Source organism: Scyliorhinus torazame, chromosome 26 (assembly GCF_047496885.1).
Source record: "Scyliorhinus torazame isolate Kashiwa2021f chromosome 26, sScyTor2.1, whole genome shotgun sequence".
Lineage (NCBI taxonomy): Eukaryota > Metazoa > Chordata > Chondrichthyes > Carcharhiniformes > Scyliorhinidae > Scyliorhinus > Scyliorhinus torazame.
Window position 1 is genome coordinate 42319742 of NC_092732.1, and position 22368 is coordinate 42342109.

Sequence of the window (22368 nt, forward strand, 5' to 3'; positions counted from 1 at the left end):
TCACTGACTGACCCCTCGATAGTGCGGCCCTGTCACTGTGACACTGACTGACCCCTCGATAGTGCGGCACTGTCACTGTGTCACTGACTGACCCCTCGATAGTGCGGCCCTGTCACTGTGTCACTGACTGACCCCTCGATAGTGCGGCCCTGTCACTGTGTCACTGACTGACCCCTTGATAGTGCGGCCCTGTCACTGTGTCACTGACTGACTGACCCCTCGATAGTGCGGCCCTGTCACTGTGTCACTGACTGACCCCTCGATAGTGCGGCCCTGTCACTGTATCACTGACTGACTGACCCCTCGATAGTGCGGCCCTGTCACTGTGTCACTGACTGACTGACCCCTCGATAGTGCGGCCCTGTCACTGTGTCACTGACTGACCCCTCGATAGTGCGGCCCTGTCACTGTGTCACTGACTGACCCCTCGATAGTGCGGCCCTGTCACTGTGTCACTGACTGACCCCTCGATAGTGCGGCCCTGTCACGGTGTCACTGACTGACTGACCCCTCGATAGTGCGGCCCTGTCACTGTGTAACTGACTGACTGACCCCTCGATAGTGCGGCCCTGTCACTGTGTCACTGACTGACTGACCCCTCGATAGTGCGGCCCCGTCACTGTGTCACTGACTGACTGACCCCTCGATAGTGCGGCCCTGTCACTGTGTCACTGACTGACCCCTCGATAGTGCGGCCCTGTCACTGTGTCACTGACTGACCCCTCGATAGTGCGGCCCTGTCACTGTGTCACTGACTGACCCCTCGATAGTGCGGCCCTGTCACTGTGTCACTGACTGACTGACCCCTCGATAGTGCGGCCCTGTCACTGTGTCACTGACTGACCCCTCGATAGTGCGGCCCTGTCAGTGTGTCACTGACTGACCCCTCGATAGTGCGGCCCTGTCACTGTGTCACTGACTGACCCCTCGATAGTGCGGCCCTGTCACTGTGTCACTGACTGACCCCTCGATAGTGCGGCCCTGTCACTGTGTCACTGACTGACCCCTCGATAGTGCGGCCCTGTCACTGTGTCACTGACTGACTGACCCCTCGATAGTGCGGCCCTGTCACTGTGTCACTGACTGACCCCTCGATAGTGCGGCCCTGTCACTGTGTCACTGACTGACTGACCCCTCAATAGTGCGGCCCTGTCACTGTGTCACTGACTGACCCCTCGATAGTGCGGCCCTGTCACTGTGTCACTGACTGACCCCTCGATAGTGCGGCCCTGTCACTGTGTCACTGACTGACCCCTCGATAGTGCGGCCCTGTCACTGTGTCACTGACTGACTGACCCCTCGATAGTGCGGCCCTGTCACTGTGTCACTGACCGACCCCTCGATAGTGCGGCCCTGTCACTGTGTCACTGACTGACCCCTCGATAGTGCGGCCCTGTCACTGTGACACTGACTGACCCCTCGATAGTGCGGCCCTGTCACTGTGTCACTGACTGACTGACCCCTCGATAGTGCGGCCCTGTCACTGTGTCACTGACTGACCCCTCGATAGTGCGGCCCTGTCACTGTGACACTGACTGACCCCTCGATAGTGCGGCCCTGTCACTGTGTCACTGACTGACTGACCCCTCGATAGTGCGGCCCTGTCACTGTGTCTCTGACTGACTGACCCCTCGATAGTGCGGCCCTGTCACTGTGTCACTGACTGACCCCTCGATAGTGCGGCCCTGTCACTGTGTGACCGACTGACCCCTCGATAGTGCGGCCCTGTCACTGACCCCTCGATAGTGCGGCCCTGTCACTGTGTCACTGACTGACCCCTCGATAGTGCGGCCCTGTCACTGTGTCACTGACTGACCCCTCGATAGTGCGGCCCTGTCACTGTGTCACTGACTGACCCCTCGATAGTGCGGCCCTGTCACTGTGTCACTGACTGACCCCTCGATAGTGCGGCCCTGTCACTGTGTCACTGACTGACTGACCCCTCGATAGTGCGGCCCTGTCACTGTGTCACTGACCGACCCCTCGATAGTGCGGCCCTGTCACTGTGTCACTGACTGACCCCTTGATAGTGCGGCCCTGTCACTGTGTCACTGACTGACCCCTCGATAGTGCGGCCCTGTCATTGTGTCACTGACTGACCCCTCGATAGTGCGGCCCTGTCACTGTGTCACTGACTGACCCCTCGATAGTGCGGCCCTGTCACTGTGTCACTGACTGACCCCTCGATAGTGCGGCCCTGTCACTGTGTCACTGACTGACCCCTCGATAGTGCGGCCCTGTCACTGTGTCACTGACTGACCCCTCGATAGTGCGGCCCTGTCACTGTGTCACTGACTGACCCCTCGATAGTGCGGCCCTGTCACTGTGTCACTGACTGACTGACCCCTCGATAGTGCGGCCCTGTCACTGTGTCACTGACCGACCCCTCGATAGTGCGGCCCTGTCACTGTGTCACTGACTGACCCCTCGATAGTGCGGCCCTGTCACTGTGTCACTGACTGACCCCTCGATAGTGCGGCCCTGTCACTGTGACACTGACTGACCCCTCGATAGTGCGGCCCTGTCACTGTGTCACTGACTGACTGACCCCTCGATAGTGCGGCCCTGTCACTGTGTCACTGACTGACCCCTCGATAGTGCGGCCCTGTCACTGTGTCACTGACTGACCCCTCGATAGTGCGGCCCTGTCACTGTGTCACTGACTGACCCCTCGATAGTGCGGCCCTGTCACTGTGTCACTGACTGACTGACCCCTCGATAGTGCGGCCCTGTCACTGTGTCACTGACTGACCCCTCGATAGTGCGGCCCTGTCACTGTGTCACTGACTGACCCCTCGATAGTGCGGCCCTGTCACTGTGACACTGACTGACCCCTCGATAGTGCGGCCCTGTCACTGTGTCACTGACTGACCCCTCGATAGTGCGGCCCTGTCACTGTGACACTGACTGACCCCTCGATAGTGCGGCCCTGTCACTGTGTCACTGACTGACTGACCCCTCGATAGTGCGGCCCTGTCACTGTGTCACTGACTGACCCCTCGATAGTGCGGCCCTGTCACTGTGACACTGACTGACCCCTCGATAGTGCGGCCCTGTCACTGTGTCACTGACTGACTGACCCCTCGATAGTGCGGCCCTGTCACTGTGTCTCTGACTGACTGACCCCTCGATAGTGCGGCCCTGTCACTGTGTCACTGACTGACCCCTCGATAGTGCGGCCCTGTCACTGTGTGACCGACTGACCCCTCGATAGTGCGGCCCTGTCACTGACCCCTCGATAGTGCGGCCCTGTCACTGTGTCACTGACTGACCCCTCGATAGTGCGGCCCTGTCACTGTGTCACTGACTGACCCCTCGATAGTGCGGCCCTGTCACTGTGTCACTGACTGACCCCTCGATAGTGCGGCCCTGTCACTGTGTCACTGACTGACCCCTCGATAGTGCGGCCCTGTCACTGTGTCACTGACTGACTGACCCCTCGATAGTGCGGCCCTGTCACTGTGTCACTGACCGACCCCTCGATAGTGCGGCCCTGTCACTGTGTCACTGACTGACCCCTTGATAGTGCGGCCCTGTCACTGTGTCACTGACTGACCCCTCGATAGTGCGGCCCTGTCATTGTGTCACTGACTGACCCCTCGATAGTGCGGCCCTGTCACTGTGTCACTGACTGACCCCTCGATAGTGCGGCCCTGTCACTGTGTCACTGACTGACCCCTCGATAGTGCGGCCCTGTCACTGTGTCACTGACTGACCCCTCGATAGTGCGGCCCTGTCACTGTGTCACTGACTGACCCCTCGATAGTGCGGCCCTGTCACTGTGTCACTGACTGACCCCTCGATAGTGCGGCCCTGTCACTGTGTCACTGACTGACTGACCCCTCGATAGTGCGGCCCTGTCACTGTGTCACTGACTGACCCCTCGATAGTGCGGCCCTGTCACTGTGTCACTGACTGACTGACCCCTCGATAGTGCGGCCCTGTCACTGTGTCACTGACCGACCCCTCGATAGTGCGGCCCTGTCACTGTGTCACTGACTGACCCCTCGATAGTGCGGCCCTGTCACTGTGTCACTGACTGACCCCTCGATAGTGCGGCCCTGTCACTGTGACACTGACTGACCCCTCGATAGTGCGGCCCTGTCACTGTGTCACTGACTGACTGACCCCTCGATAGTGCGGCCCTGTCACTGTGTCACTGACTGACCCCTCGATAGTGCGGCCCTGTCACTGTGTCACTGACTGACCCCTCGATAGTGCGGCCCTGTCACTGTGACACTGACTGACCCCTCGATAGTGCGGCCCTGTCACTGTGTCACTGACTGACTGACCCCTCGATAGTGCGGCCCTGTCACTGTGTCACTGACTGACCCCTCGATAGTGCGGCCCTGTCACTGTGTCACTGACTGACCCCTCGATAGTGCGGCCCTGTCACTGTGTCACTGACTGACCCCTCGATAGTGCGGCCCTGTCACTGTGTCACTGACTGACTGACCCCTCGATAGTGCGGCCCTGTCACTGTGTCACTGACCGACCCCTCGATAGTGCGGCCCTGTCACTGTGTCACTGACTGACCCCTTGATAGTGCGGCCCTGTCACTGTGTCACTGACTGACCCCTCGATAGTGCGGCCCTGTCATTGTGTCACTGACTGACCCCTCGATAGTGCGGCCCTGTCACTGTGTCACTGACTGACCCCTCGATAGTGCGGCCCTGTCACTGTGTCACTGACTGACCCCTCGATAGTGCGGCCCTGTCACTGTGACACTGACTGACACCTCGATAGTGCGGCCCTGTCACTGTGACACTGACTGACCCCTCGATAGTGCGGCCCTGTCACTGTGTCACTGACTGACTGACCCCTCGATAGTGCGGCCCTGTCACTGTGTCACTGACTGACCCCTCGATAGTGCGGCCCCGTCACTGTGTCACTGACTGACTGACCCCTCGATAGTGCGGCCCTGTCACTGTGTCACTGACTGACCCCTCGATAGTGCGGCCCTGTCACTGTGTCACTGACTGACCCCTCGATAGTGCGGCCCTGTCACTGTGTCACTGACTGACCCCTCGATAGTGCGGCCCTGTCACTGTGTCACTGACTGACTGACCCCTCGATAGTGCGGCCCTGTCACTGTGTCACTGACCGACCCCTCGATAGTGCGGCCCTGTCACTGTGTCACTGACTGACCCCTTGATAGTGCGGCCCTGTCACTGTGTCACTGACTGACCCCTCGATAGTGCGGCCCTGTCATTGTGTCACTGACTGACCCCTCGATAGTGCGGCCCTGTCACTGTGTCACTGACTGACCCCTCGATAGTGCGGCCCTGTCACTGTGTCACTGACTGACCCCTCGATAGTGCGGCCCTGTCACTGTGACACTGACTGACACCTCGATAGTGCGGCCCTGTCACTGTGACACTGACTGACCCCTCGATAGTGCGGCCCTGTCACTGTGTCACTGACTGACTGACCCCTCGATAGTGCGGCCCTGTCACTGTGTCACTGACTGACCCCTCGATAGTGCGGCCCCGTCACTGTGTCACTGACTGACTGACCCCTCGATAGTGCGGCCCTCTCACTGTGTCACTTTATTGTTAATTTGTTAACTGGCTGTTCGCCGTTCACTGACGGATTATCCTCACCAGCTTCATAGGCCAGAGCTGTCCCCTTCGCCATGGACTTCTTGTAACACAGATAGATTCCTGGACCCCACTGTAAGCACAGGGAAATTTACTGTTAAACCCTCCATATCGGCCTGAGGCATCCCTGTAAATGCTCGGCAACGTCACTCCCTCCACACCCCCCTCCCGATCTCCGAATATCCCATTCACTCCCCCCCCACATCCCCTCCCGATCCCCGAATACCCCATTGACGCCCCCCCACCCCCCCCCGTCCCTATCCCCCGAATACCCCATTCACTCCCCCCCACACCCCCTCCCGATCCCTGAAAAGCTCATTCACTCCACCTATACCCCCCTCCAGGTGACCGAATACCCCATTCACTCCCCCGCACCCTCCTCCCGATCCCCCGAATACCCCATTCACTCCACCCACACCCACACACCCCTCCCGGTCCCCGAATACCCCATTCACTCCCCACACCCTCCTCCCGATCCCCGAATATCATATTCATTACCCCCACACCCCCCCCTCCCGATCCCTGAATACCCCATTGACTCACCCCTACATCTCCCTCCCGGTCCCCCGAATACCCCATACACTCTCCCCCCACACCCTCCCCAAATACCCCTACTACTCCCCACAAAACTCCCACGAACCCCCCCCACCCGCAGCATTCATTAAGTTGTCTCCCCACGTTATTCCTGGCAATATACTTCACTTCCTCAAAGGGTATCCGTCGCTCGTGTCTCCATTCCTATAGCCTCTGTCCCCTCCCCCCACCGTTCGTGTCCATTCCTATAGCCACTGTCCCCTCCCTCCACCGCTCGTGTCCATTCCTATAGTCTCTGTCCTCTCGATATCTACACCCATCCTCGGCACATTTTACAAGTCAGCCCAGCTTGATTTCCTGAAGTGAAAGTGACCAGGTGGCCTTTTCCTTGCCTCTTCAATTTGAGTCTTTAGTTCCTCCCGTAGGGGATGTGGCAGCTACTGCCTGGAGGCCGGCATTCGTGGCCCATCCCGAGTTGCCCTTCCGAAGGTGGCGATCAGCAGCCGTCTGCAGGCCCCGAGCTGTAGGTCCGCCCACTGTGCAGTTAGGCAGCCGTGGAGTCGTTTCCGGAACTGGAGGAGGCCATTCATCCCGTTAGGTCCATGCCGGCCCTCCAGCGTGCAATCCAGTCGGTCCCCGCCCCATCCCCAGGTTGCTGCAAGTTTGCCCCCGAAAGCGAGCGTTCCAAATTCCTTTCGGAATTCCTTGTTTGCGTTCCCACGGGCAGCGGGTTCCAGGATATTACCGCTTGCTGCAAAGTGTGGGAGACCCGCCTCTGGTTTGGACATGGAAACCTGGGGCTGGAGAAAGCCATTCAGCCCACCAGACCTTCAATGTCACCATGGCTGATCATCCACTTCAAACAGGCCAGGGCGGGCCCCTGTGCAGTCAACCGTCCACACCCCCTTCCCAGTCCCCGAATACCCCATACACTCCCCCCACATCCCCCTCCCGATTCCCGAATACCCCATACACTCCCCCCACACCCTCCTCCCAGTCCCTGAATACCTCATACACTCCCCCCACATCCCCCTCCCGGTCCCCGAATACCCCATACACTCCCCCCACACCCTCCTCCCAGTCCCTGAATACCTCATACACTCCCCCCACATCCCCCTCCCGGTCCCCGAATACCTCATTCACTCCCCCCCCGCACCCCCCTCCCGATTCCCGAATACCCCATACACTCCCCCCACACCCTCCTCCCAGTCCCTGAATACCTCATACACTCCCCCCACATTCTCCTCCCGGTCCCCGAATACCTCATTCACTCCCCCCTGCACTCCCCTTCCGGTCCCCGAATACCTCATACACTCCCCCCCCCCCCACACCCTCCTCCCAGCCCCGAATACCTCATACAAACCACCACTGGGGTCTCTGTACAAACCCCCTCCAACACTCAAGACACCACCCCGGACAACGCAGCCCCGCTCGATCGACACGCTAACCGCAAACTCCCTCCACCCCCCGTCGCACAGCAGCAGCCGTGCGCACCGCCTACAAAATACATCACAGCGTCTCACCAAGGCTCCTTCGACGGCGCCTTCCAAACCCACGACCAGGACCGCCTGGAAGGAGAAGGGCAGCGGACATGAGTCCCCCTCAATTGCTGCACACCATCCTGACTCGGAATTGAATCCCTCTTCCTTCACTGTCTCCTGGAGCTCCCTTCCAAACAGGTAACCCTAACCCTAACCCAAACAGGTCCGCAACGGTTGATGCCTCAATTCTTCGAGGTTGGCGCTCGGCACAGGCAGGTCCGGAACCAAAACGCATCCAGAGTGGAGGCCGTGAGGAGAATCACGGAGTGTGTTCAAGTGAGGGGAAGCTGTTTAAGTCTTGTCGAGGGAGATCACGCCCCAGCGAGGGATGCATTTAAGACGCAGTGGGGATTGAATTCAGTGAGATCGAGCGGAGAATTCAGTCTGGATGGCAGGGCTGATGATGTGTTGCACCTGTCGTATGTGGGAACCAGCGGTTCCCCGCGTGATCCACACGAACCACATCTGATGTGAGTGTCTGCGACTCGAGGGGCTTCGCGCCTCCGAGCAAACGAGCTGGAGTGATTCATCAGAGAGGCTGCCGCAAACCAAGTTCCTTCGGCCGGTGGGAGCCTGGATGGCAGTGAGGGAAGAGGAGACTTCGACCGGGCCCACTCCCGCCCTGGACACAATCGGGGACCATTCCTCCCGCTCGCCTGGGCCTGCCGCGACCTCTAACCTGCGAGGAGAGTCAGGCTTTAGGGGGGGGGGTCAGGAGGTGAGTTTCTCTCCGCAGGATTCCCAGCCTCTGACCTGCTCTGGAAGCCGCAGTATTTATACGACTGGGTCCAGTTCAGCTTCGGGGGCCGGGATGCTCCAAAATCCCGGCTAAGTGTTGAGGCCGGCGTAAACAGCGGAGTGTTTTACGCCGGCGTCAACGGGCCTCTTGGGCCCAGTGGTTCAGTGGCCCACAGGGGGTCCAGCACGGTGCCGGAGTGCTCCACGCAGCTCCAGCACCAATACGCGGCCCTGCACTGCCGGCGTGGGTCCGCGCACGCGAGTGGCGGCCGTTTCCGCGCTGGCGCCACGCAACATGGCGTAGCGACACAGCGGGCCCGCGCGGAAGAAGGTAGCCCCCCCCCCCTCCCAGATCTCACGTGCCCGCCGATCAGCAGCCCCTGATCGTGGGCCTGGCCGTCGTGGACCCCCCCCTCCGACCCGCCCCGGACCAGAACAGCCACCGCGGCTGCGGGTCCGAGCTCCCGCCCGGCGGGACCGTACGTGAACCACGCCAGCGGTGCTCAGCGGGAACTCGAACGGTCGACCGCGGGGAATCGCGGCGGGGGGCCCTCTTTCAACGGCCCCCGACAGGCGGCGCATCGACCGCGCGTCCGCGGCTGGAGAAGCGCGTCCCGGCGTCGCAGCAGCGTGGCGGGAATGTTTGCCGTCAGCGCCGATTCTCTGACCCGGCGCGGGCTCGGGGAATCCTGGCCCTGGTCAACGGCAATCGACAGTGGGGGCATTTAATAATAATAATAATCTTTATTGTGGCAAGTAGGTTTACATTAACACTGCAATGAAGTGACTGTGAAAAGCCCCTAGTCGCCACATTTCGGCGCTAGCTCGGGTACACGGAGGGAGAATTCAGAATGGCCAATCCACCTAACCTGCACATCTTTGGACTGTGGGAGGAAACCGGAGCACCCGGAGGAAACCCACGCAGACACGGGGAGAACGTGCAGACTCCGCACAGACAGTGACCCAAGCCAGGAATCAAACCCGGGACCCTGGCGCTATGAAGCAACAGGGCTAACCACTCTGCTACCGTGCCGCCCCATTTATTGATGTTGAATGTCAAGGGGTGATGGTTAAACAGATAACAAGTGTGCGACATTTGCAACTCCTCTGGCGCGACTCGCCGGGTCCGAACAGGGTGGTGAGAATCTGGCCAAAGTTGTCACAATTTCCAGCCTGACCTTCCCCACTATCGCGGCTCCATCAGATTCAGCGACTGGACAACTTTCAACACCTCTCTAATTCTGTTATTCCTTTTTTAACTCATCAAGTCTCTCACCTACTTTCTGCTTCAAAGGGGCTTCACCTGCACCATCCTCAATGCTGAATGAAACACCTACAAAGTACTGACTTAGTGCCTGAGTCATTCTCCCCGTCTCGGTCACAGGTAGATCCTCCACACACTGGACAGAAACAGGAGATTGAGAACAGGCAGCAAGCAGACAGCTCAGTGCTGAATGGGTTAAAAGGATTGTTGAATTGTAAGGGCCGATTGCGAGCTGGGTGTGAACACGGGGGTTTTTCCAGTTCAGCTGGAGAGCGACGCCTGAGCGAATGTGACATCAGTCATCGTCTGACGGGGATCTGAGTTATTTCCAGGACTCACCCACTTCCCGTAATCTGAGAGCATTAAAACGACACTTCAGCAGAATACTGACCCCTCGATAGTGCGGCCCTGTCACTGTGTCACTGACTGACCCCTCGATAGTGCGGCCCTGTCACTGTGTCACTGACTGACCCCTCGATAGTGCGGCCCTGTCACTGTGTCACTGACTGACCCCTCGCTAGTGCGGCCCTGTCACTGTGTCACTGACTGACCCCTCGATAGTGCGGCCCTGTCACTGTGTCACTGACTGACTGACCCCTCGATAGTGCGGCCCTGTCACTGTGTCACTGACTGACCCCTCGATAGTGCGGCCCTGTCACTGTGACACTGACTGACCCCTCGATAGTGCGGCCCTGTCACTGTGTCACTGACTGACCCCTCGATAGTGCGGCCCTGTCTCTGTGTCACTGACTGACCCCTCGATAGTGCGGCCCTGTCACTGTGTCACTGACTGACCCCTTGATAGTGCGGCCCTGTCACTGTGTCATTGACTGACTGACCCCTCGATAGTGCGGCCCTGTCACTGTGTCACTGACTGACCCCTCGATAGTGCGGCCCTGTCACTGTGTCACTGACTGACTGACCCCTCGATAGTGCGGCCCTGTCACTGTGTCACCGACTGACTGACCCCTCGATAGTGCGGCCCTGTCACTGTGTCACTGACTGACCCCTCGATAGTGCGGCCCTGTCACTGTGTCACTGACTGACTGACCCCTCGATAGTGCGGCCCTGTCACTGTGTCACTGACTGACCCCTCGATAGTGCGGCCCTCTCACTGTGTCACTGACTGACCCCTCGATAGTGCGGCCCTGTCACTGTGTCACTGACTGACTGACCCCTCGATAGTGCGGCCCTGTCACTGTGTCACTGACTGACCCCTCGATAGTGCGGCCCTGTCACTGTGTCACTGACTGACCCCTCGATAGTGCGGCCCTGTCACTGTGTCACTGACTGACCCCTCGATAGTGCGGCCCTCTCACTGTGTCACTGACTGACCCCTCGATAGTGCGGCCCTGTCACTGTGTCACTGACTGACTGACCCCTCGATAGTGCGGCCCTGTCACTGTGTCACTGACTGACCCCTCGATAGTGCGGCCCTGTCACTGTGTCACTGACTGACCCCTCGATAGTGCGGCCCTGTCAATGTCACTGACTGACTGACCCCTCGATAGTGCGGCCCTGTCACTGTGTCACTGACTGACTGACCCCTCGATAGTGCGGCCCTGTCACTGTGTCACTGACTGACTGACCCCTCGATAGTGCGGCCCTGTCTCTGTGACACTGACTGACTGACCCCTCGATAGTGCGGCCCTGTCACTGTGTCACTGACTGACTGACCCCTCGATAGTGCGGCCCCGTCACTGTGTCACTGACTGACCCCTCGATAGTGCGGCCCTGTCACTGTGTCACTGACTGACTGACCCCTCGATAGTGCGGCCCCGTCACTGTGTCACTGACTGACCCCTCGATAGTGCGGCCCTGTCACTGTGACACTGACTGACCCCTCGATAGTGCGGCCCTCTCACTGTGTCACTGACTGACCCCTCGATAGTGCGGCCCTGTCACTGTGTCACTGACTGACTGACCCCTCGATAGTGCGGCCCTGTCTCTGTGTCACTGACAGACTGACCCCTCGATAGTGCGGCCCTGTCACTGTGTCACTGACTGACCCCTCGATAGTGCGGCCCTGTCACTGTGTCACTGACTGACCCCTCGATAGTGCGGCCCTGTCACTGTGTCACTGACTGACCCCTCGATAGTGCGGCCCTGTCTCTGTGTCACTGACAGACTGACCCCTCGATAGTGCGGCCCTGTCACTGTGTCACTGACTGACCCCTCGATAGTGCGGCCCTGTCTCTGTGTCACTGACTGACCCCTCGATAGTGTGGCCCTGTCACTGTGTCACTGACTGACCCCTCGATAGTGCGGCCCTGTCACTGTGTCACTGACTGACTGACCCCTCGATAGTGCGGCCCTGTCACTGTGTCACTGACTGACCCTCGATAGTGCGGCCCTGTCACTGTGTCACTGACTGACCCCTCGATAGTGCGGCCGTGTCACTGTGTCACTGACTGACCCCTCGATAGTGCGGCCCTGTCACTGTGTCACTGACTGACCCCTCGATAGTGCGGCCCTGTCACTGTGTCACTGACTGACCCCTCGATAGTGCGGCCCTGTCACTGTGTCACTGACTGACCCCTCGATAGTGCGGCCCTGTCACTGTGTCACTGACTGACCCCTCGATCGTGCGGCCCTGTCACTGTGACACTGACTGACCCCTCGATAGTGCGGCCCTGTCACTGTGTCACTGACTGACTGACCCCTCGATAGTGCGGCCCTGTCACTGTGTCACTGACTGACTGACCCCTCGATAGTGCGGCCCTGTCACTGTGACACTGACTGACCCCTCGATAGTGCGGCCCTGTCACTGTGTCACTGACTGACTGACCCCTCGATAGTGCGGCCCTGTCACTGTGTCACTGACTGACTGACCCCTCGATAGTGCGGCCCTGTCACTGTGTCACTGACTGACCCCTCGATAGTGCGGCCCTGTCACTGTGTCACTGACTGACCCCTCGATAGTGCGGTCCTGTCTCTGTGTCACTGACTGACCCCTCGATAGTGCGGCCCTGTCTCTGTGTCACTGACTGACCCCTCGATAGTGCGGCCCTGTCTCTGTGTCACTGACTGACCCCTCGATAGTGCGGCCCTGTCACTGTGTCACTGACTGACCCCTCGATAGTGCGGCCCTGTCACTGTGTCACTGACTGACCCCTCGATAGTGCGGCCCTGTCACTGTGTCACTGACTGACCCCTCGATAGTGCGGCCCTGTCACTGTGTCACTGACTGACCCCTCGATAGTGCGGCCCTGTCACTGTGTCGCTGACTGACCCCTCGATAGTGCGGCCCTGTCACTGAGTCACTGACTGACTGACCCCTCGATAGTGCGGCCCTGTCACTGTGTCACTGACTGACTGACCCCTCGATAGTGCGTCCCTGTCACTGTGTCACTGACTGACTGACCCCTCGATAGTGCGGCCCTGTCACTGTGTCACTGACCCCTCGATAGTGCGGCCCTGTCACTGTGTCACTGACTGACTGAGCCCTCGATAGTGCGGCCCTGTCACTGTGTCACTGACTGACTGACCCCTCGATAGTGCGGCCCTGTCACTGTGTCACTGACTGACTGACCCCTCGATAGTGCGGCCCTGTCACTGTGTCACTGACCCCTCGATAGTGCGGCCCTGTCACTGTGTCACTGACTGACTGACTCCTCGATAGTGCGGCCCTGTCACTGTGTCACTGACCCCTCGATAGTGCGGCCCTGTCACTGTGTCACTGACTGACTGACTCCTCGATAGTGCGGCCCTGTCACTGTGTCACTGACTGACCCCTCGATAGTGCGGCCCTGTCACTGTGTCACTGACTGACCCCTCGATAGTGCGGCCCTGTCACTGTGACACTGACTGACTGACCCCTCGATAGTGCGGCCCTGTCACTGTGTCACTGACTGACTGACCCCTCGATAGTGCGGCCCTGTCACTGTGTCACTGACTGACCCCTCGATAGTGCGGCCCTGTCACTGTGTCACTGACTGACCCCTCGATAGTGCGGCCCTGTCACTGTGTCACTGACTGACTGACTCCTCGATAGTGCGGCCCTGTCACTGTGTCACTGACTGACTGACCCCTCGATAGTGCGGCCCTGTCACTGTGTCACTGACTGACCCCTCGATAGTGCGGCCCTGTCACTGTGTCACTGACTGACCCCTCAATAGTGCGGCCCTGTCACTGTGTCACTGACTGACCCCTCGATAGTGCGGCCCTGTCACTGTGTCACTGACTGACCCCTCGATAGTGCGGCCCTGTCACTGTGACACTGACTGACCCCTCGATAGTGCGGCCCTGTCACTGTGACACTGACTGACCCCTCGATAGTGCGGCCCTGTCACTGTGTCACTGTGTCACTGACCCCTCGATAGTGCGGCCCTGTCACTGTGTCACTGACTGACTGACTCCTCGATAGTGCGGCCCTGTCACTGTGTCACTGACTGACTGACCCCTCGATAGTGCGGCCCTGTCACTGTGTCACTGACTGACCCCTCGATAGTGCGGCCCTGTCACTGTGTCACTGACTGACCCCTCGATAGTGCGGCCCTGTCACTGTGTCACTGACTGACCCCTCGATAGTGCGGCCCTGTCACTGTGTCACTGACTGACCCCTCGATAGTGCGGCCCTGTCACTGTGTCACTGACTGACTGACCCCTCGATAGTGCGGCCCTGTCACTGTGTTACTGACTGACCCCCTCGATAGTGCGGCCCTGTCACTGTGTCACTGACTGACCCCTCGATAGTGCGGCCCTGTCACTGTGTCACTGACTGACCCCTCGATAGTGCGGCCCTGTCACTGTGTCACTGACTGACTGACCCCTCGATAGTGCGGCCCTGTCACTGTGTCACTGACTGACCCCTCGATAGTGCGGCCCTGTCACTGTGTCACTGACTGACTGACCCCTCGATAGTGCGGCCCTGTCACTGTGTCACTGACTGACTGACCCCTCGATAGTGCGGCCCTGTCACTGTGTCACTGACTGACTGACCCCTCGATAGTGCGGCCCTGTCACTGTGTCACTGACTGACCCCTCGATAGTGCGGCCCTGTCACTGTGTCACTGACTGACTGACCCCTCGATAGTGCGGCCCTGTCACTGTGTCACTGACTGACCCCTCGATAGTGCGGCCCTGTCACTGTGTCACTGACTGACTGACCCCTCGATAGTGCGGCCCTGTCACTGTGTCACTGACTGACCCTCGATAGTGCGGCCCTGTCACTGTGTCACTGACTGACTGACCCCTCGATAGTGCGGCCCTGTCACTGTGTCACTGACTGACCCCTCGATAGTGCGGCCCTCTGACTGCCTCCGAATCTGCTGCAGTCTCCTTGCCCCCCCGGTACTCACCATGCCGGTGTTCAGATTTTTATCCACTTTACAGAAGGTGTGTGGCGGAGCCTCTCCCTTACTGGGCCTGATGATGCAGATATCCGTGACGGCCAGCGTGCTGTGTGCCTGGCACTCGCTGGCACGCCGGTAAGTGATGAAGGTGCGTTGCTGCAGGCTGGAGCCCCCGCCGCTGATGTGTGCAGCTCGGCTGTACGGGGTGGTCTCGATGATGCTGCATCCTGCTTTCAGTCTGTCCTTGCCCTCACACAGGACCCTGCGTTTAAAACCCAACGTCTCAATCAGTCCATCCCACCAACACGGCAAACACAGCTCCGTCACAATGCCCCCCCCCTCCTCCCTCCCCTCCGGGGGCACAGCGGGCCTGGCAACATGGGGTGGCGAGGGGGGCCGGCGTAGCCTGTCCTGGGAAGGGCGTAGCCTGTCCTGGGAAGGGCCAGCCCCCCCCCCACCCCCCCCCCGGAGTTCAGGCAAAGGGAACTGAGGGTGACTCAGAAATCCGAGCGTGGAAATAGCGAAGGAACTGAAAGCGGCTTTTAAAAATAACCAGTCTCCATGGTAACAATGGGTGGGGGGCACGAGAATAAAGGTTCCAAACCCACCCACCCCCCAACCCCCCGCCCCACTACCCCCCCACACCCCGCAAGAGAGTCAATGAAGCCCAACCCGCAGCCCCCACCCTGCCTCCTCCGCAGCCCGCACCCCCCAACCTGCACTGACCCCTCTCCAGCCTGTTACACAGGAACAGGAGGAGGCCCCATTCAGCCCCTCTCCAGCCTGTTACACAGGAACAGGAGGCCCATTCAGCCCCTCTCCAGCCTGTTACACAGGAACAGGAGGAGGCCCCATTCAGCCCCTCTCCAGCCTGTTACACAGGAACAGGAGGAGGCCCCATTCAGCCCCTCTCCAGCCTGTTACACAGGAACAGGAAGAGGCCCATTCAGCCCCTCTCCAGCCCGTTACACAGGAACAGGAGGAGGCCCATTCAGCCCCTCTCTCAAGCCTGTTACAGAGGAACAGGAGGAGGCCCATTCAGCCCCTCTCCAGCCCGTTACACAGGAACAGGAGTAGGCCCCATTCAGCCCCTCTCCAGCCTGTTACACAGGAACAGGAGGAGGCCCCATTCAGCCCCTCTCCAGCCTGTTACACAGGAACAGGAGGCCCATTCAGTCCCTCTCCAGCCTGTTACACAGGAACAGGAGGAGGCCCCATTCAGCCCCTCTCCAGCCTGTTACACAGGAACAGGAGGAGGCCCCATTCAGCCCCTCTCCAGCCTGTTACACAGGAACAGGTGGAGGCCCATTCAGCCCCTCTCCAGCCTGTTACACAGGAACAGGAGGAAGCCCATTCAGCCCCTCTCCAGCCTGTTACACAGGAACAGGAGGAGGCCCCATTCAGCCCCTCTCCAGCCTGTTACACAGGAACAGGAGGAGGCCCCATTCAGCCCCTCTCCAGCCTGTTACACAGGAACAGGAGGCCCATTCAGCCCCTCTCCAGCCTGTTACACAGGAACAGGAGGAGGCCCCATTCAGCCCCTCTCCAGCCTGTTACACAGGAACAGGAGGAGGCCCATTCAGCCCCTCTCCAGCCTGTTGCACAGGAACAGGAGGAGGCCCCATTCAGCCCCTCTCCAGCCCGTTACACAGGAACAGGAGTAGGCCCCATTCAGCCCCTCTCCAGCCTGTTACACAGGAACAGGAGGAGGCCCCATTCAGCCCCTCTCCAGCCTGTTACACAGGAACAGGAGGCCCATTCAGCCCCTCTCCAGCCTGTTACACAGGAACAGGAGGCCCATTCAGCCCCTCTCCAGCCTGTGACACAGGAACAGGAGGAGGCCCATTCAGCCCCTCTCCAGCCTGTTACACAAGAACAGGAGGAGGCCCCATTCAGCCCCTCTCCAGCCTGTTACACAGGAACAGGAGGAGGCCCATTCAGCCCCTCTCCAGCCTGTGACACAGGAACAGGAGGAGGCCCCATTCAGCCCCTCTCCAGCCTGTTACACAGGAACAGGAGGAGGCCCCATTCAGCCCCTCTCCAGCCTGTGACACAGGAACAGGAGGAGGCCCCATTCAGCCCCTCTCCAGCCTGTGACACAGGAACAGGAGGAGGCCCCATTCAGCCCCTCTCCAGCCTGTGACACAGGAACAGGAGGAGGCCCCATTCAGCCCCCCTCCAGCCCGTTACACAGGAACAGGAGGAGGCCCATTCAGCCCCTCTCCAGCCTGTTACACAGGAACAGGAGGAGGCCCATTCAGCCCCTCTCCAGCCCGTTACACAGGAACAGGAGGAGGCCCATTCAGCCCCTCTATCCAGCCTGTGACACAGGAACAGGAGGAGGCCCATTCAGCCTCTCTCCAGCCTGTTACACAGGAACAGGAGGCCCATTCAGCCCCTCTCCGGCCTGTGACACAGGAACAGGAGGAGGCCCCATTCAGCACCTCTCCAGCCCGTTACACAGGAACAGGAGGAGGCCCCATTCAGCCCCTCTCCAGCCCGTTACACAGGAACAGGAGGAGGCCCCATTCAGCCCCTCTCCAGCCTGTTACACAGGAACAGGAGGAGGCCCATTCAGCCCCTCTCCAGCCTGTAACACAGGAACAGGAGGAGGCCCCATTCAGCCCCTCTCCAGCCCGTTACACAGGAACAGGAGGAGGCCCCATTCAGCCCCTCTCCAGCCTGTTACACAGGAACAGGACCATTCAGCCCCTCTCCAGCCTGTTACACAGGAACAGGAGGAGGCCCATTCAGCCCCTCTCCGGCCTGTGACACAGGAACAGGAAGAGGCCCATTCAGCCCCTCTCCAGCCTGTTACACAGGAACAGGAGGAGGCCCATTCAGCCCCTCTCCAGCCCGTTACACAGGAACAGGAGGAGGCCCATTCAGCCCCTCTCCGGCCTGTGACACAGGAACAGGAGGAGGCCCCATTCAGCCCCTCTCCAGCCTGTTACACAGGAACAGGAAGAGGCCCATTCAGCCCCTCTCCAGCCTGTTACACAGGAACAGGAGGAGGCCCATTCAGCCCCACTCCAGCCTGTGACACAGGAACAGGACCATTCAGCCCCTCTCCAGCCTGTTACACAGGAACAGGAGGAGGCCCCATTCAGCCCCTCTCCGGCCTGTGACACAGGAACAGGAGGAGGCACATTCAGCCCCCCTCCAGCCCGTTACACAGGAACAGGAGGAGGCCCATTCAGCCCCTCTCCAGCCTGTTACACAGGAACAGGAGGAGGCCCATTCAGCCCCTCTCCAGCCCGTTACACAGGAACAGGAGGAGGCCCCATTCAGCCCCTCTCCAGCCTGTTACACAGGAACAGGAGGAGGCCCATTCAGCCCCTCTCCAGCCTGTTGCACAGGAACAGGAGGAGGCCCATTCAGCCCCTCTCCAGCCCGTTACACAGGAACAGGAGGAGGCCCATTCAGCCCCTCTCTCCAGCCCGTTACACAGGAACAGGAGGAGGCCCATTCAGCCCCTCTCCAGCCCGTTACACAGGAACAGGAGGAGGCCCATTCAGCCCCCCTCCAGCCCGTTACACAGGAACAGGAAGAGGCCGTTTAACCTCATTCAGCTGCATCGTCCATCATGGGGCCTGTGTCTCTGACCATCCTTGGTGCCTTACCCGAGATCGATGAGCGGCAGTTTCTCTCTGCCCCGCCTGTAGCACAAGAACATGCGCGAGGTGGTGAGGAGACCACAGTTGAGGTCAGCAGAGTGCCCAGTGAGGGTGGTCTCGATGCAGGTGAAGCCCTCGGGCACCTCCTCTCCCTCTGAGCGAATGATGATGGCCACGTCGGCGATGGGCTCCAGGGGCATGGCCAGTTTCGGAGTGCCTTCCTCCAGAGGCTTGGAGGCGCTAGTCAGGCCGGCCACCACAAAGTAATCGACGAGCTGGGGGGCACCGTCCTCTGCCATGGCTACACCTGCAGCACCTGGGGAAGACAGCAGAACAAATCAACACTGACACTCACTCCTCCGTCAGTCCTGCACTGATCTCTGCCTCTCCTCCAACCGCACCCTTCGTCAGCGCCAACTCCCACTGGAACGGGGAACAAAGTGGGCTGACGGCGCCCACAGTCAAATAGCCCACGAACCCCTGATTAGGAGACTTCACCGTGCGCACTACGCCGTGAACATTCACCTCTGCGACTCCTGCCCAGCCTCTGACGTCACAAAGAGGCACCCGTGGGTGCGGGCTCCGTACGAAACGCTCCGCACTGGGTCACGCCCGCAGCCCCGATTTCCGGGGAGGGGAAGGTCAGTGTCCAGCGAAGGAGCGGGGGGGGGGGGGGGGGGGGGGGAGCAGCAGCAGGGCCAAGACCGGCGCAAGGGATAGAGGATTTCACTCTCTGAAGAGGATATGCCCTTGAGCCAGAGTTAGAGAAACGAGACTGAAGTGGAGGAGGTGCAGAGAGGGGCACTGCGAACCCTCCCTTCGCTCGCAGAGATAGGGAAGCTGACACCAAGCAGCATTTATCACTGGCAAAATCCCATTTAACTGCCGCTGATACTGAACAAACCGTGAAGGTGACTCCGTTCGAAGATACAAACCTGCACTCACAGTACAGCAAATGGACGTATTAGTGAGAGGCAGCATGGTTTTGTGAAGGGGAGATCGTGTCTCACTAACTTGATAGAGTTTTTCGAGGAGGTCACGAAGATGATTGATGCAGGTAGAGCAGTGGATGTTGTCTATATGGACTTCAGTAAGGCCTTTGACAAGGTCCCTCATGGTAGACTGGTACAAAAGGTGAAGTCACACGGGATCAGGGGTGAGCTGGCAAGGTGGATACAGAACTGGCTAGGTCATAGAAGGCAGAGAGTAGCAATGGAAGGGTGCTTTTCTAATTGGAGGGCTGTGACTAGTGGTGTTCCGCAGGGATCAGTGCTGGGACATTTGCTCTTTGTAGTATATATAAATGCTTTTGAGGAAAATGTAACTGGTCTGATTAGTAAGTTTGCAGACGACACAAAGGTTGGTGGAATTGCGGATAGCGATGAGGACTGTCGGAGGATACAGCAGGATTTAGATTGTTTGGAGACTTGGGCGGAGAGATGGCAGATGGAGTTTAATCCGGACAAATGTGAGGTAATGCATTTTGGAAGGTCTAATGCAGGTAGGGAATATACAGTGAATGGTAGAACCCTCAAGAGTATTGAAAGTCAAAGAGATCTAGGAGTACAGGTCCACAGGTCATTGAAAGGGGCAACACAGGTGGAGAAGGTAGTCAAGAAGGCATACGGCATGCTTGCCTTCATTGGCCGGGGCATTGAGTATAAGAATTGGCAAGTCATGTTGCAGCTGTATAGAACCTTAGTTAGGCCACACTTGGAGTATAGTGTTCAATTCTGGGCGCCACACTACCAGAAGGATGTGGAGGCTTTAGAGAGGGTGCAGAAGAGATTTACCAGAATGTTGCCTGGTATGGAGGGAATTAGCTATGAGGAGCGGTTGAATAAACTTGGTTTGTTCTCACTGGAACGAAGGAGGTTGAGGGGAGACCTGATAGAGGTACACAAAATTATGAGGGGCATAGACAGAGTGGATAGTCAGAGGCTTTTCCCCAGGGTAGAGGGGTCAATTACGAGGGGGCATAGGTTTAAGGTGAGGGGGTAAGGTTTAGAGTAGATGTACGAGGCAAGTTTTTTACGCAGAGGGTAGTGGGTGCCTGGAACTCGCTACCGGAGGAGGTGGTGGAAGCAGGGACGATAGTGACATTTAAGGGGCATCTTGACAAATTCATGAATAGGATGGGAATAGAGGGATACGGACCCAGGAAGTGTAGAAGATTGTAGTTTAGTCGGGCAGCATGGTCGGCACGGGCTTGGAGGGCCGAAGGGCCTGTTCCTGTGCTGTACATGTCTTTGTTCTTTGTTGTTCTACTGTACCCCAGTGTTATACAGTGACAGACCCGTCCCCACCAGTACTGTACCCCAGTGTTATACAGTGACAGACCCGTCCCCACCAGTACTGTACCCCAGTGTTATACAGTGACAGACCCGTCCCCACCAGTACTGTACCCCAGTGTTATACAGTGACAGACCGTCCCCACCAGTACTGTACCCCAGTGTTATACAGTGACAGACCCGTCCCCACCAGTACTGTACCCCAGTGTTATACAGTGACAGACCCGTCCCACCAGTACTGTATCCCAGTGTTATACAGTGACAGACCCGTCCCCACCAGTACTGTACCCCAGTGTTATACAGTGACAGACCCGTCCCCACCAGTACTGTACCCCAGTGTTATACAGTGACAGACCCGTCCCCACCAGTACTGTATCCCAGTGTTATACAGTGACAGACCCGTCACCACCAGTACTGTACCCCAGTGTTATACAGTGACAGACCCGTCCCCATCAGTACTGTACCCCAGTGTTATACAGTGACAGACCCGTCCCCACCAGTACTGTACCCCAGTGTTATACAGTGACAGACCCGTCCCCACCAGTACTGTACCCCAGTGTTATGCAGTGACAGACCCGTCACCACCAGTACTGTACCCCAGTGTTATACAGTGACAGACCCGTCCCCACCAGTACTGTACCCCAGTGTTATACAGTGACAGACCCGTCCCCACCAGTACTGTACCCCAGTGTTATACAGTGACAGACCCGTCCCCACCAGTACTGTACCCCAGTGTTATACAGTGACAGACCCGTCCCCACCAGTACTGTACCCCAGTGTTATACAGTGACAGACCGTCCCCACCAGTACTGTACCCCAGTGTTATACAGTGACAGACCCGTCCCCACCAGTACTGTACCCCAGTGTTATACAGTGACAGACCCGTCCCCACCAGTACTGTATCCCAGTGTTATACAGTGACAGACCCGTCCCCACCAGTACTGTACCCCAGTGTTATACAGTGACAGACCCGTCCCCACCAGTACTGTACCCCAGTGTTATACAGTGACAGACCCGTCCCCACCAGTACTGTATCCCAGTGTTATACAGTGACAGACCCGTCACCACCAGTACTGTACCCCAGTGTTATACAGTGACAGACCCGTCCCCATCAGTACTGTACCCCAGTGTTATACAGTGACAGACCCGTCCCCACCAGTACTGTACCCCAGTGTTATACAGTGACAGACCCGTCCCCACCAGTACTGTACCCCAGTGTTATACAGTGACAGACCCGTCCCCACCAGTACTGTACCCCAGTGTTATACAGTGACAGACCCGTCCCCACCAGTACTGTACCCCAGTGTTATACAGTGACAGACCCGTCCCCATCAGTACTGTACCCCAGTGTTATACAGTGACAGACCCGTCCCCACCAGTACTGTATCCCAGTGTTATACAGTGACAGACCCGTCCCCACCAGTACTGTACCCCAGTGTTATACAGTGACAGACCCGTCCCCACCAGTACTGTACCCCAGTGTTATACA

General features: G+C 58.6%; 1 protein-coding gene across 1 annotated transcript in view; it reads right to left on the reverse strand.

Annotated features, from left to right (window-relative positions):
• The window catches only part of LOC140402896 (C-myc promoter-binding protein-like), a 50874-nt gene that overhangs the window by 16237 nt on the left and 12269 nt on the right, over positions 1-22368 (reverse strand). Inside the window, exons 2-4 of the mRNA XM_072490524.1 lie at positions 18595-18904; positions 14978-15233; positions 5604-5673 (exon numbers count right to left, since the gene is read on the reverse strand). Of these exons, the coding sequence (XP_072346625.1) occupies positions 5604-5673; positions 14978-15233; positions 18595-18887 (619 nt within the window). The 5' untranslated portion in view covers positions 18888-18904. The remainder of the gene's footprint in view (positions 1-5603; positions 5674-14977; positions 15234-18594; positions 18905-22368) is intronic.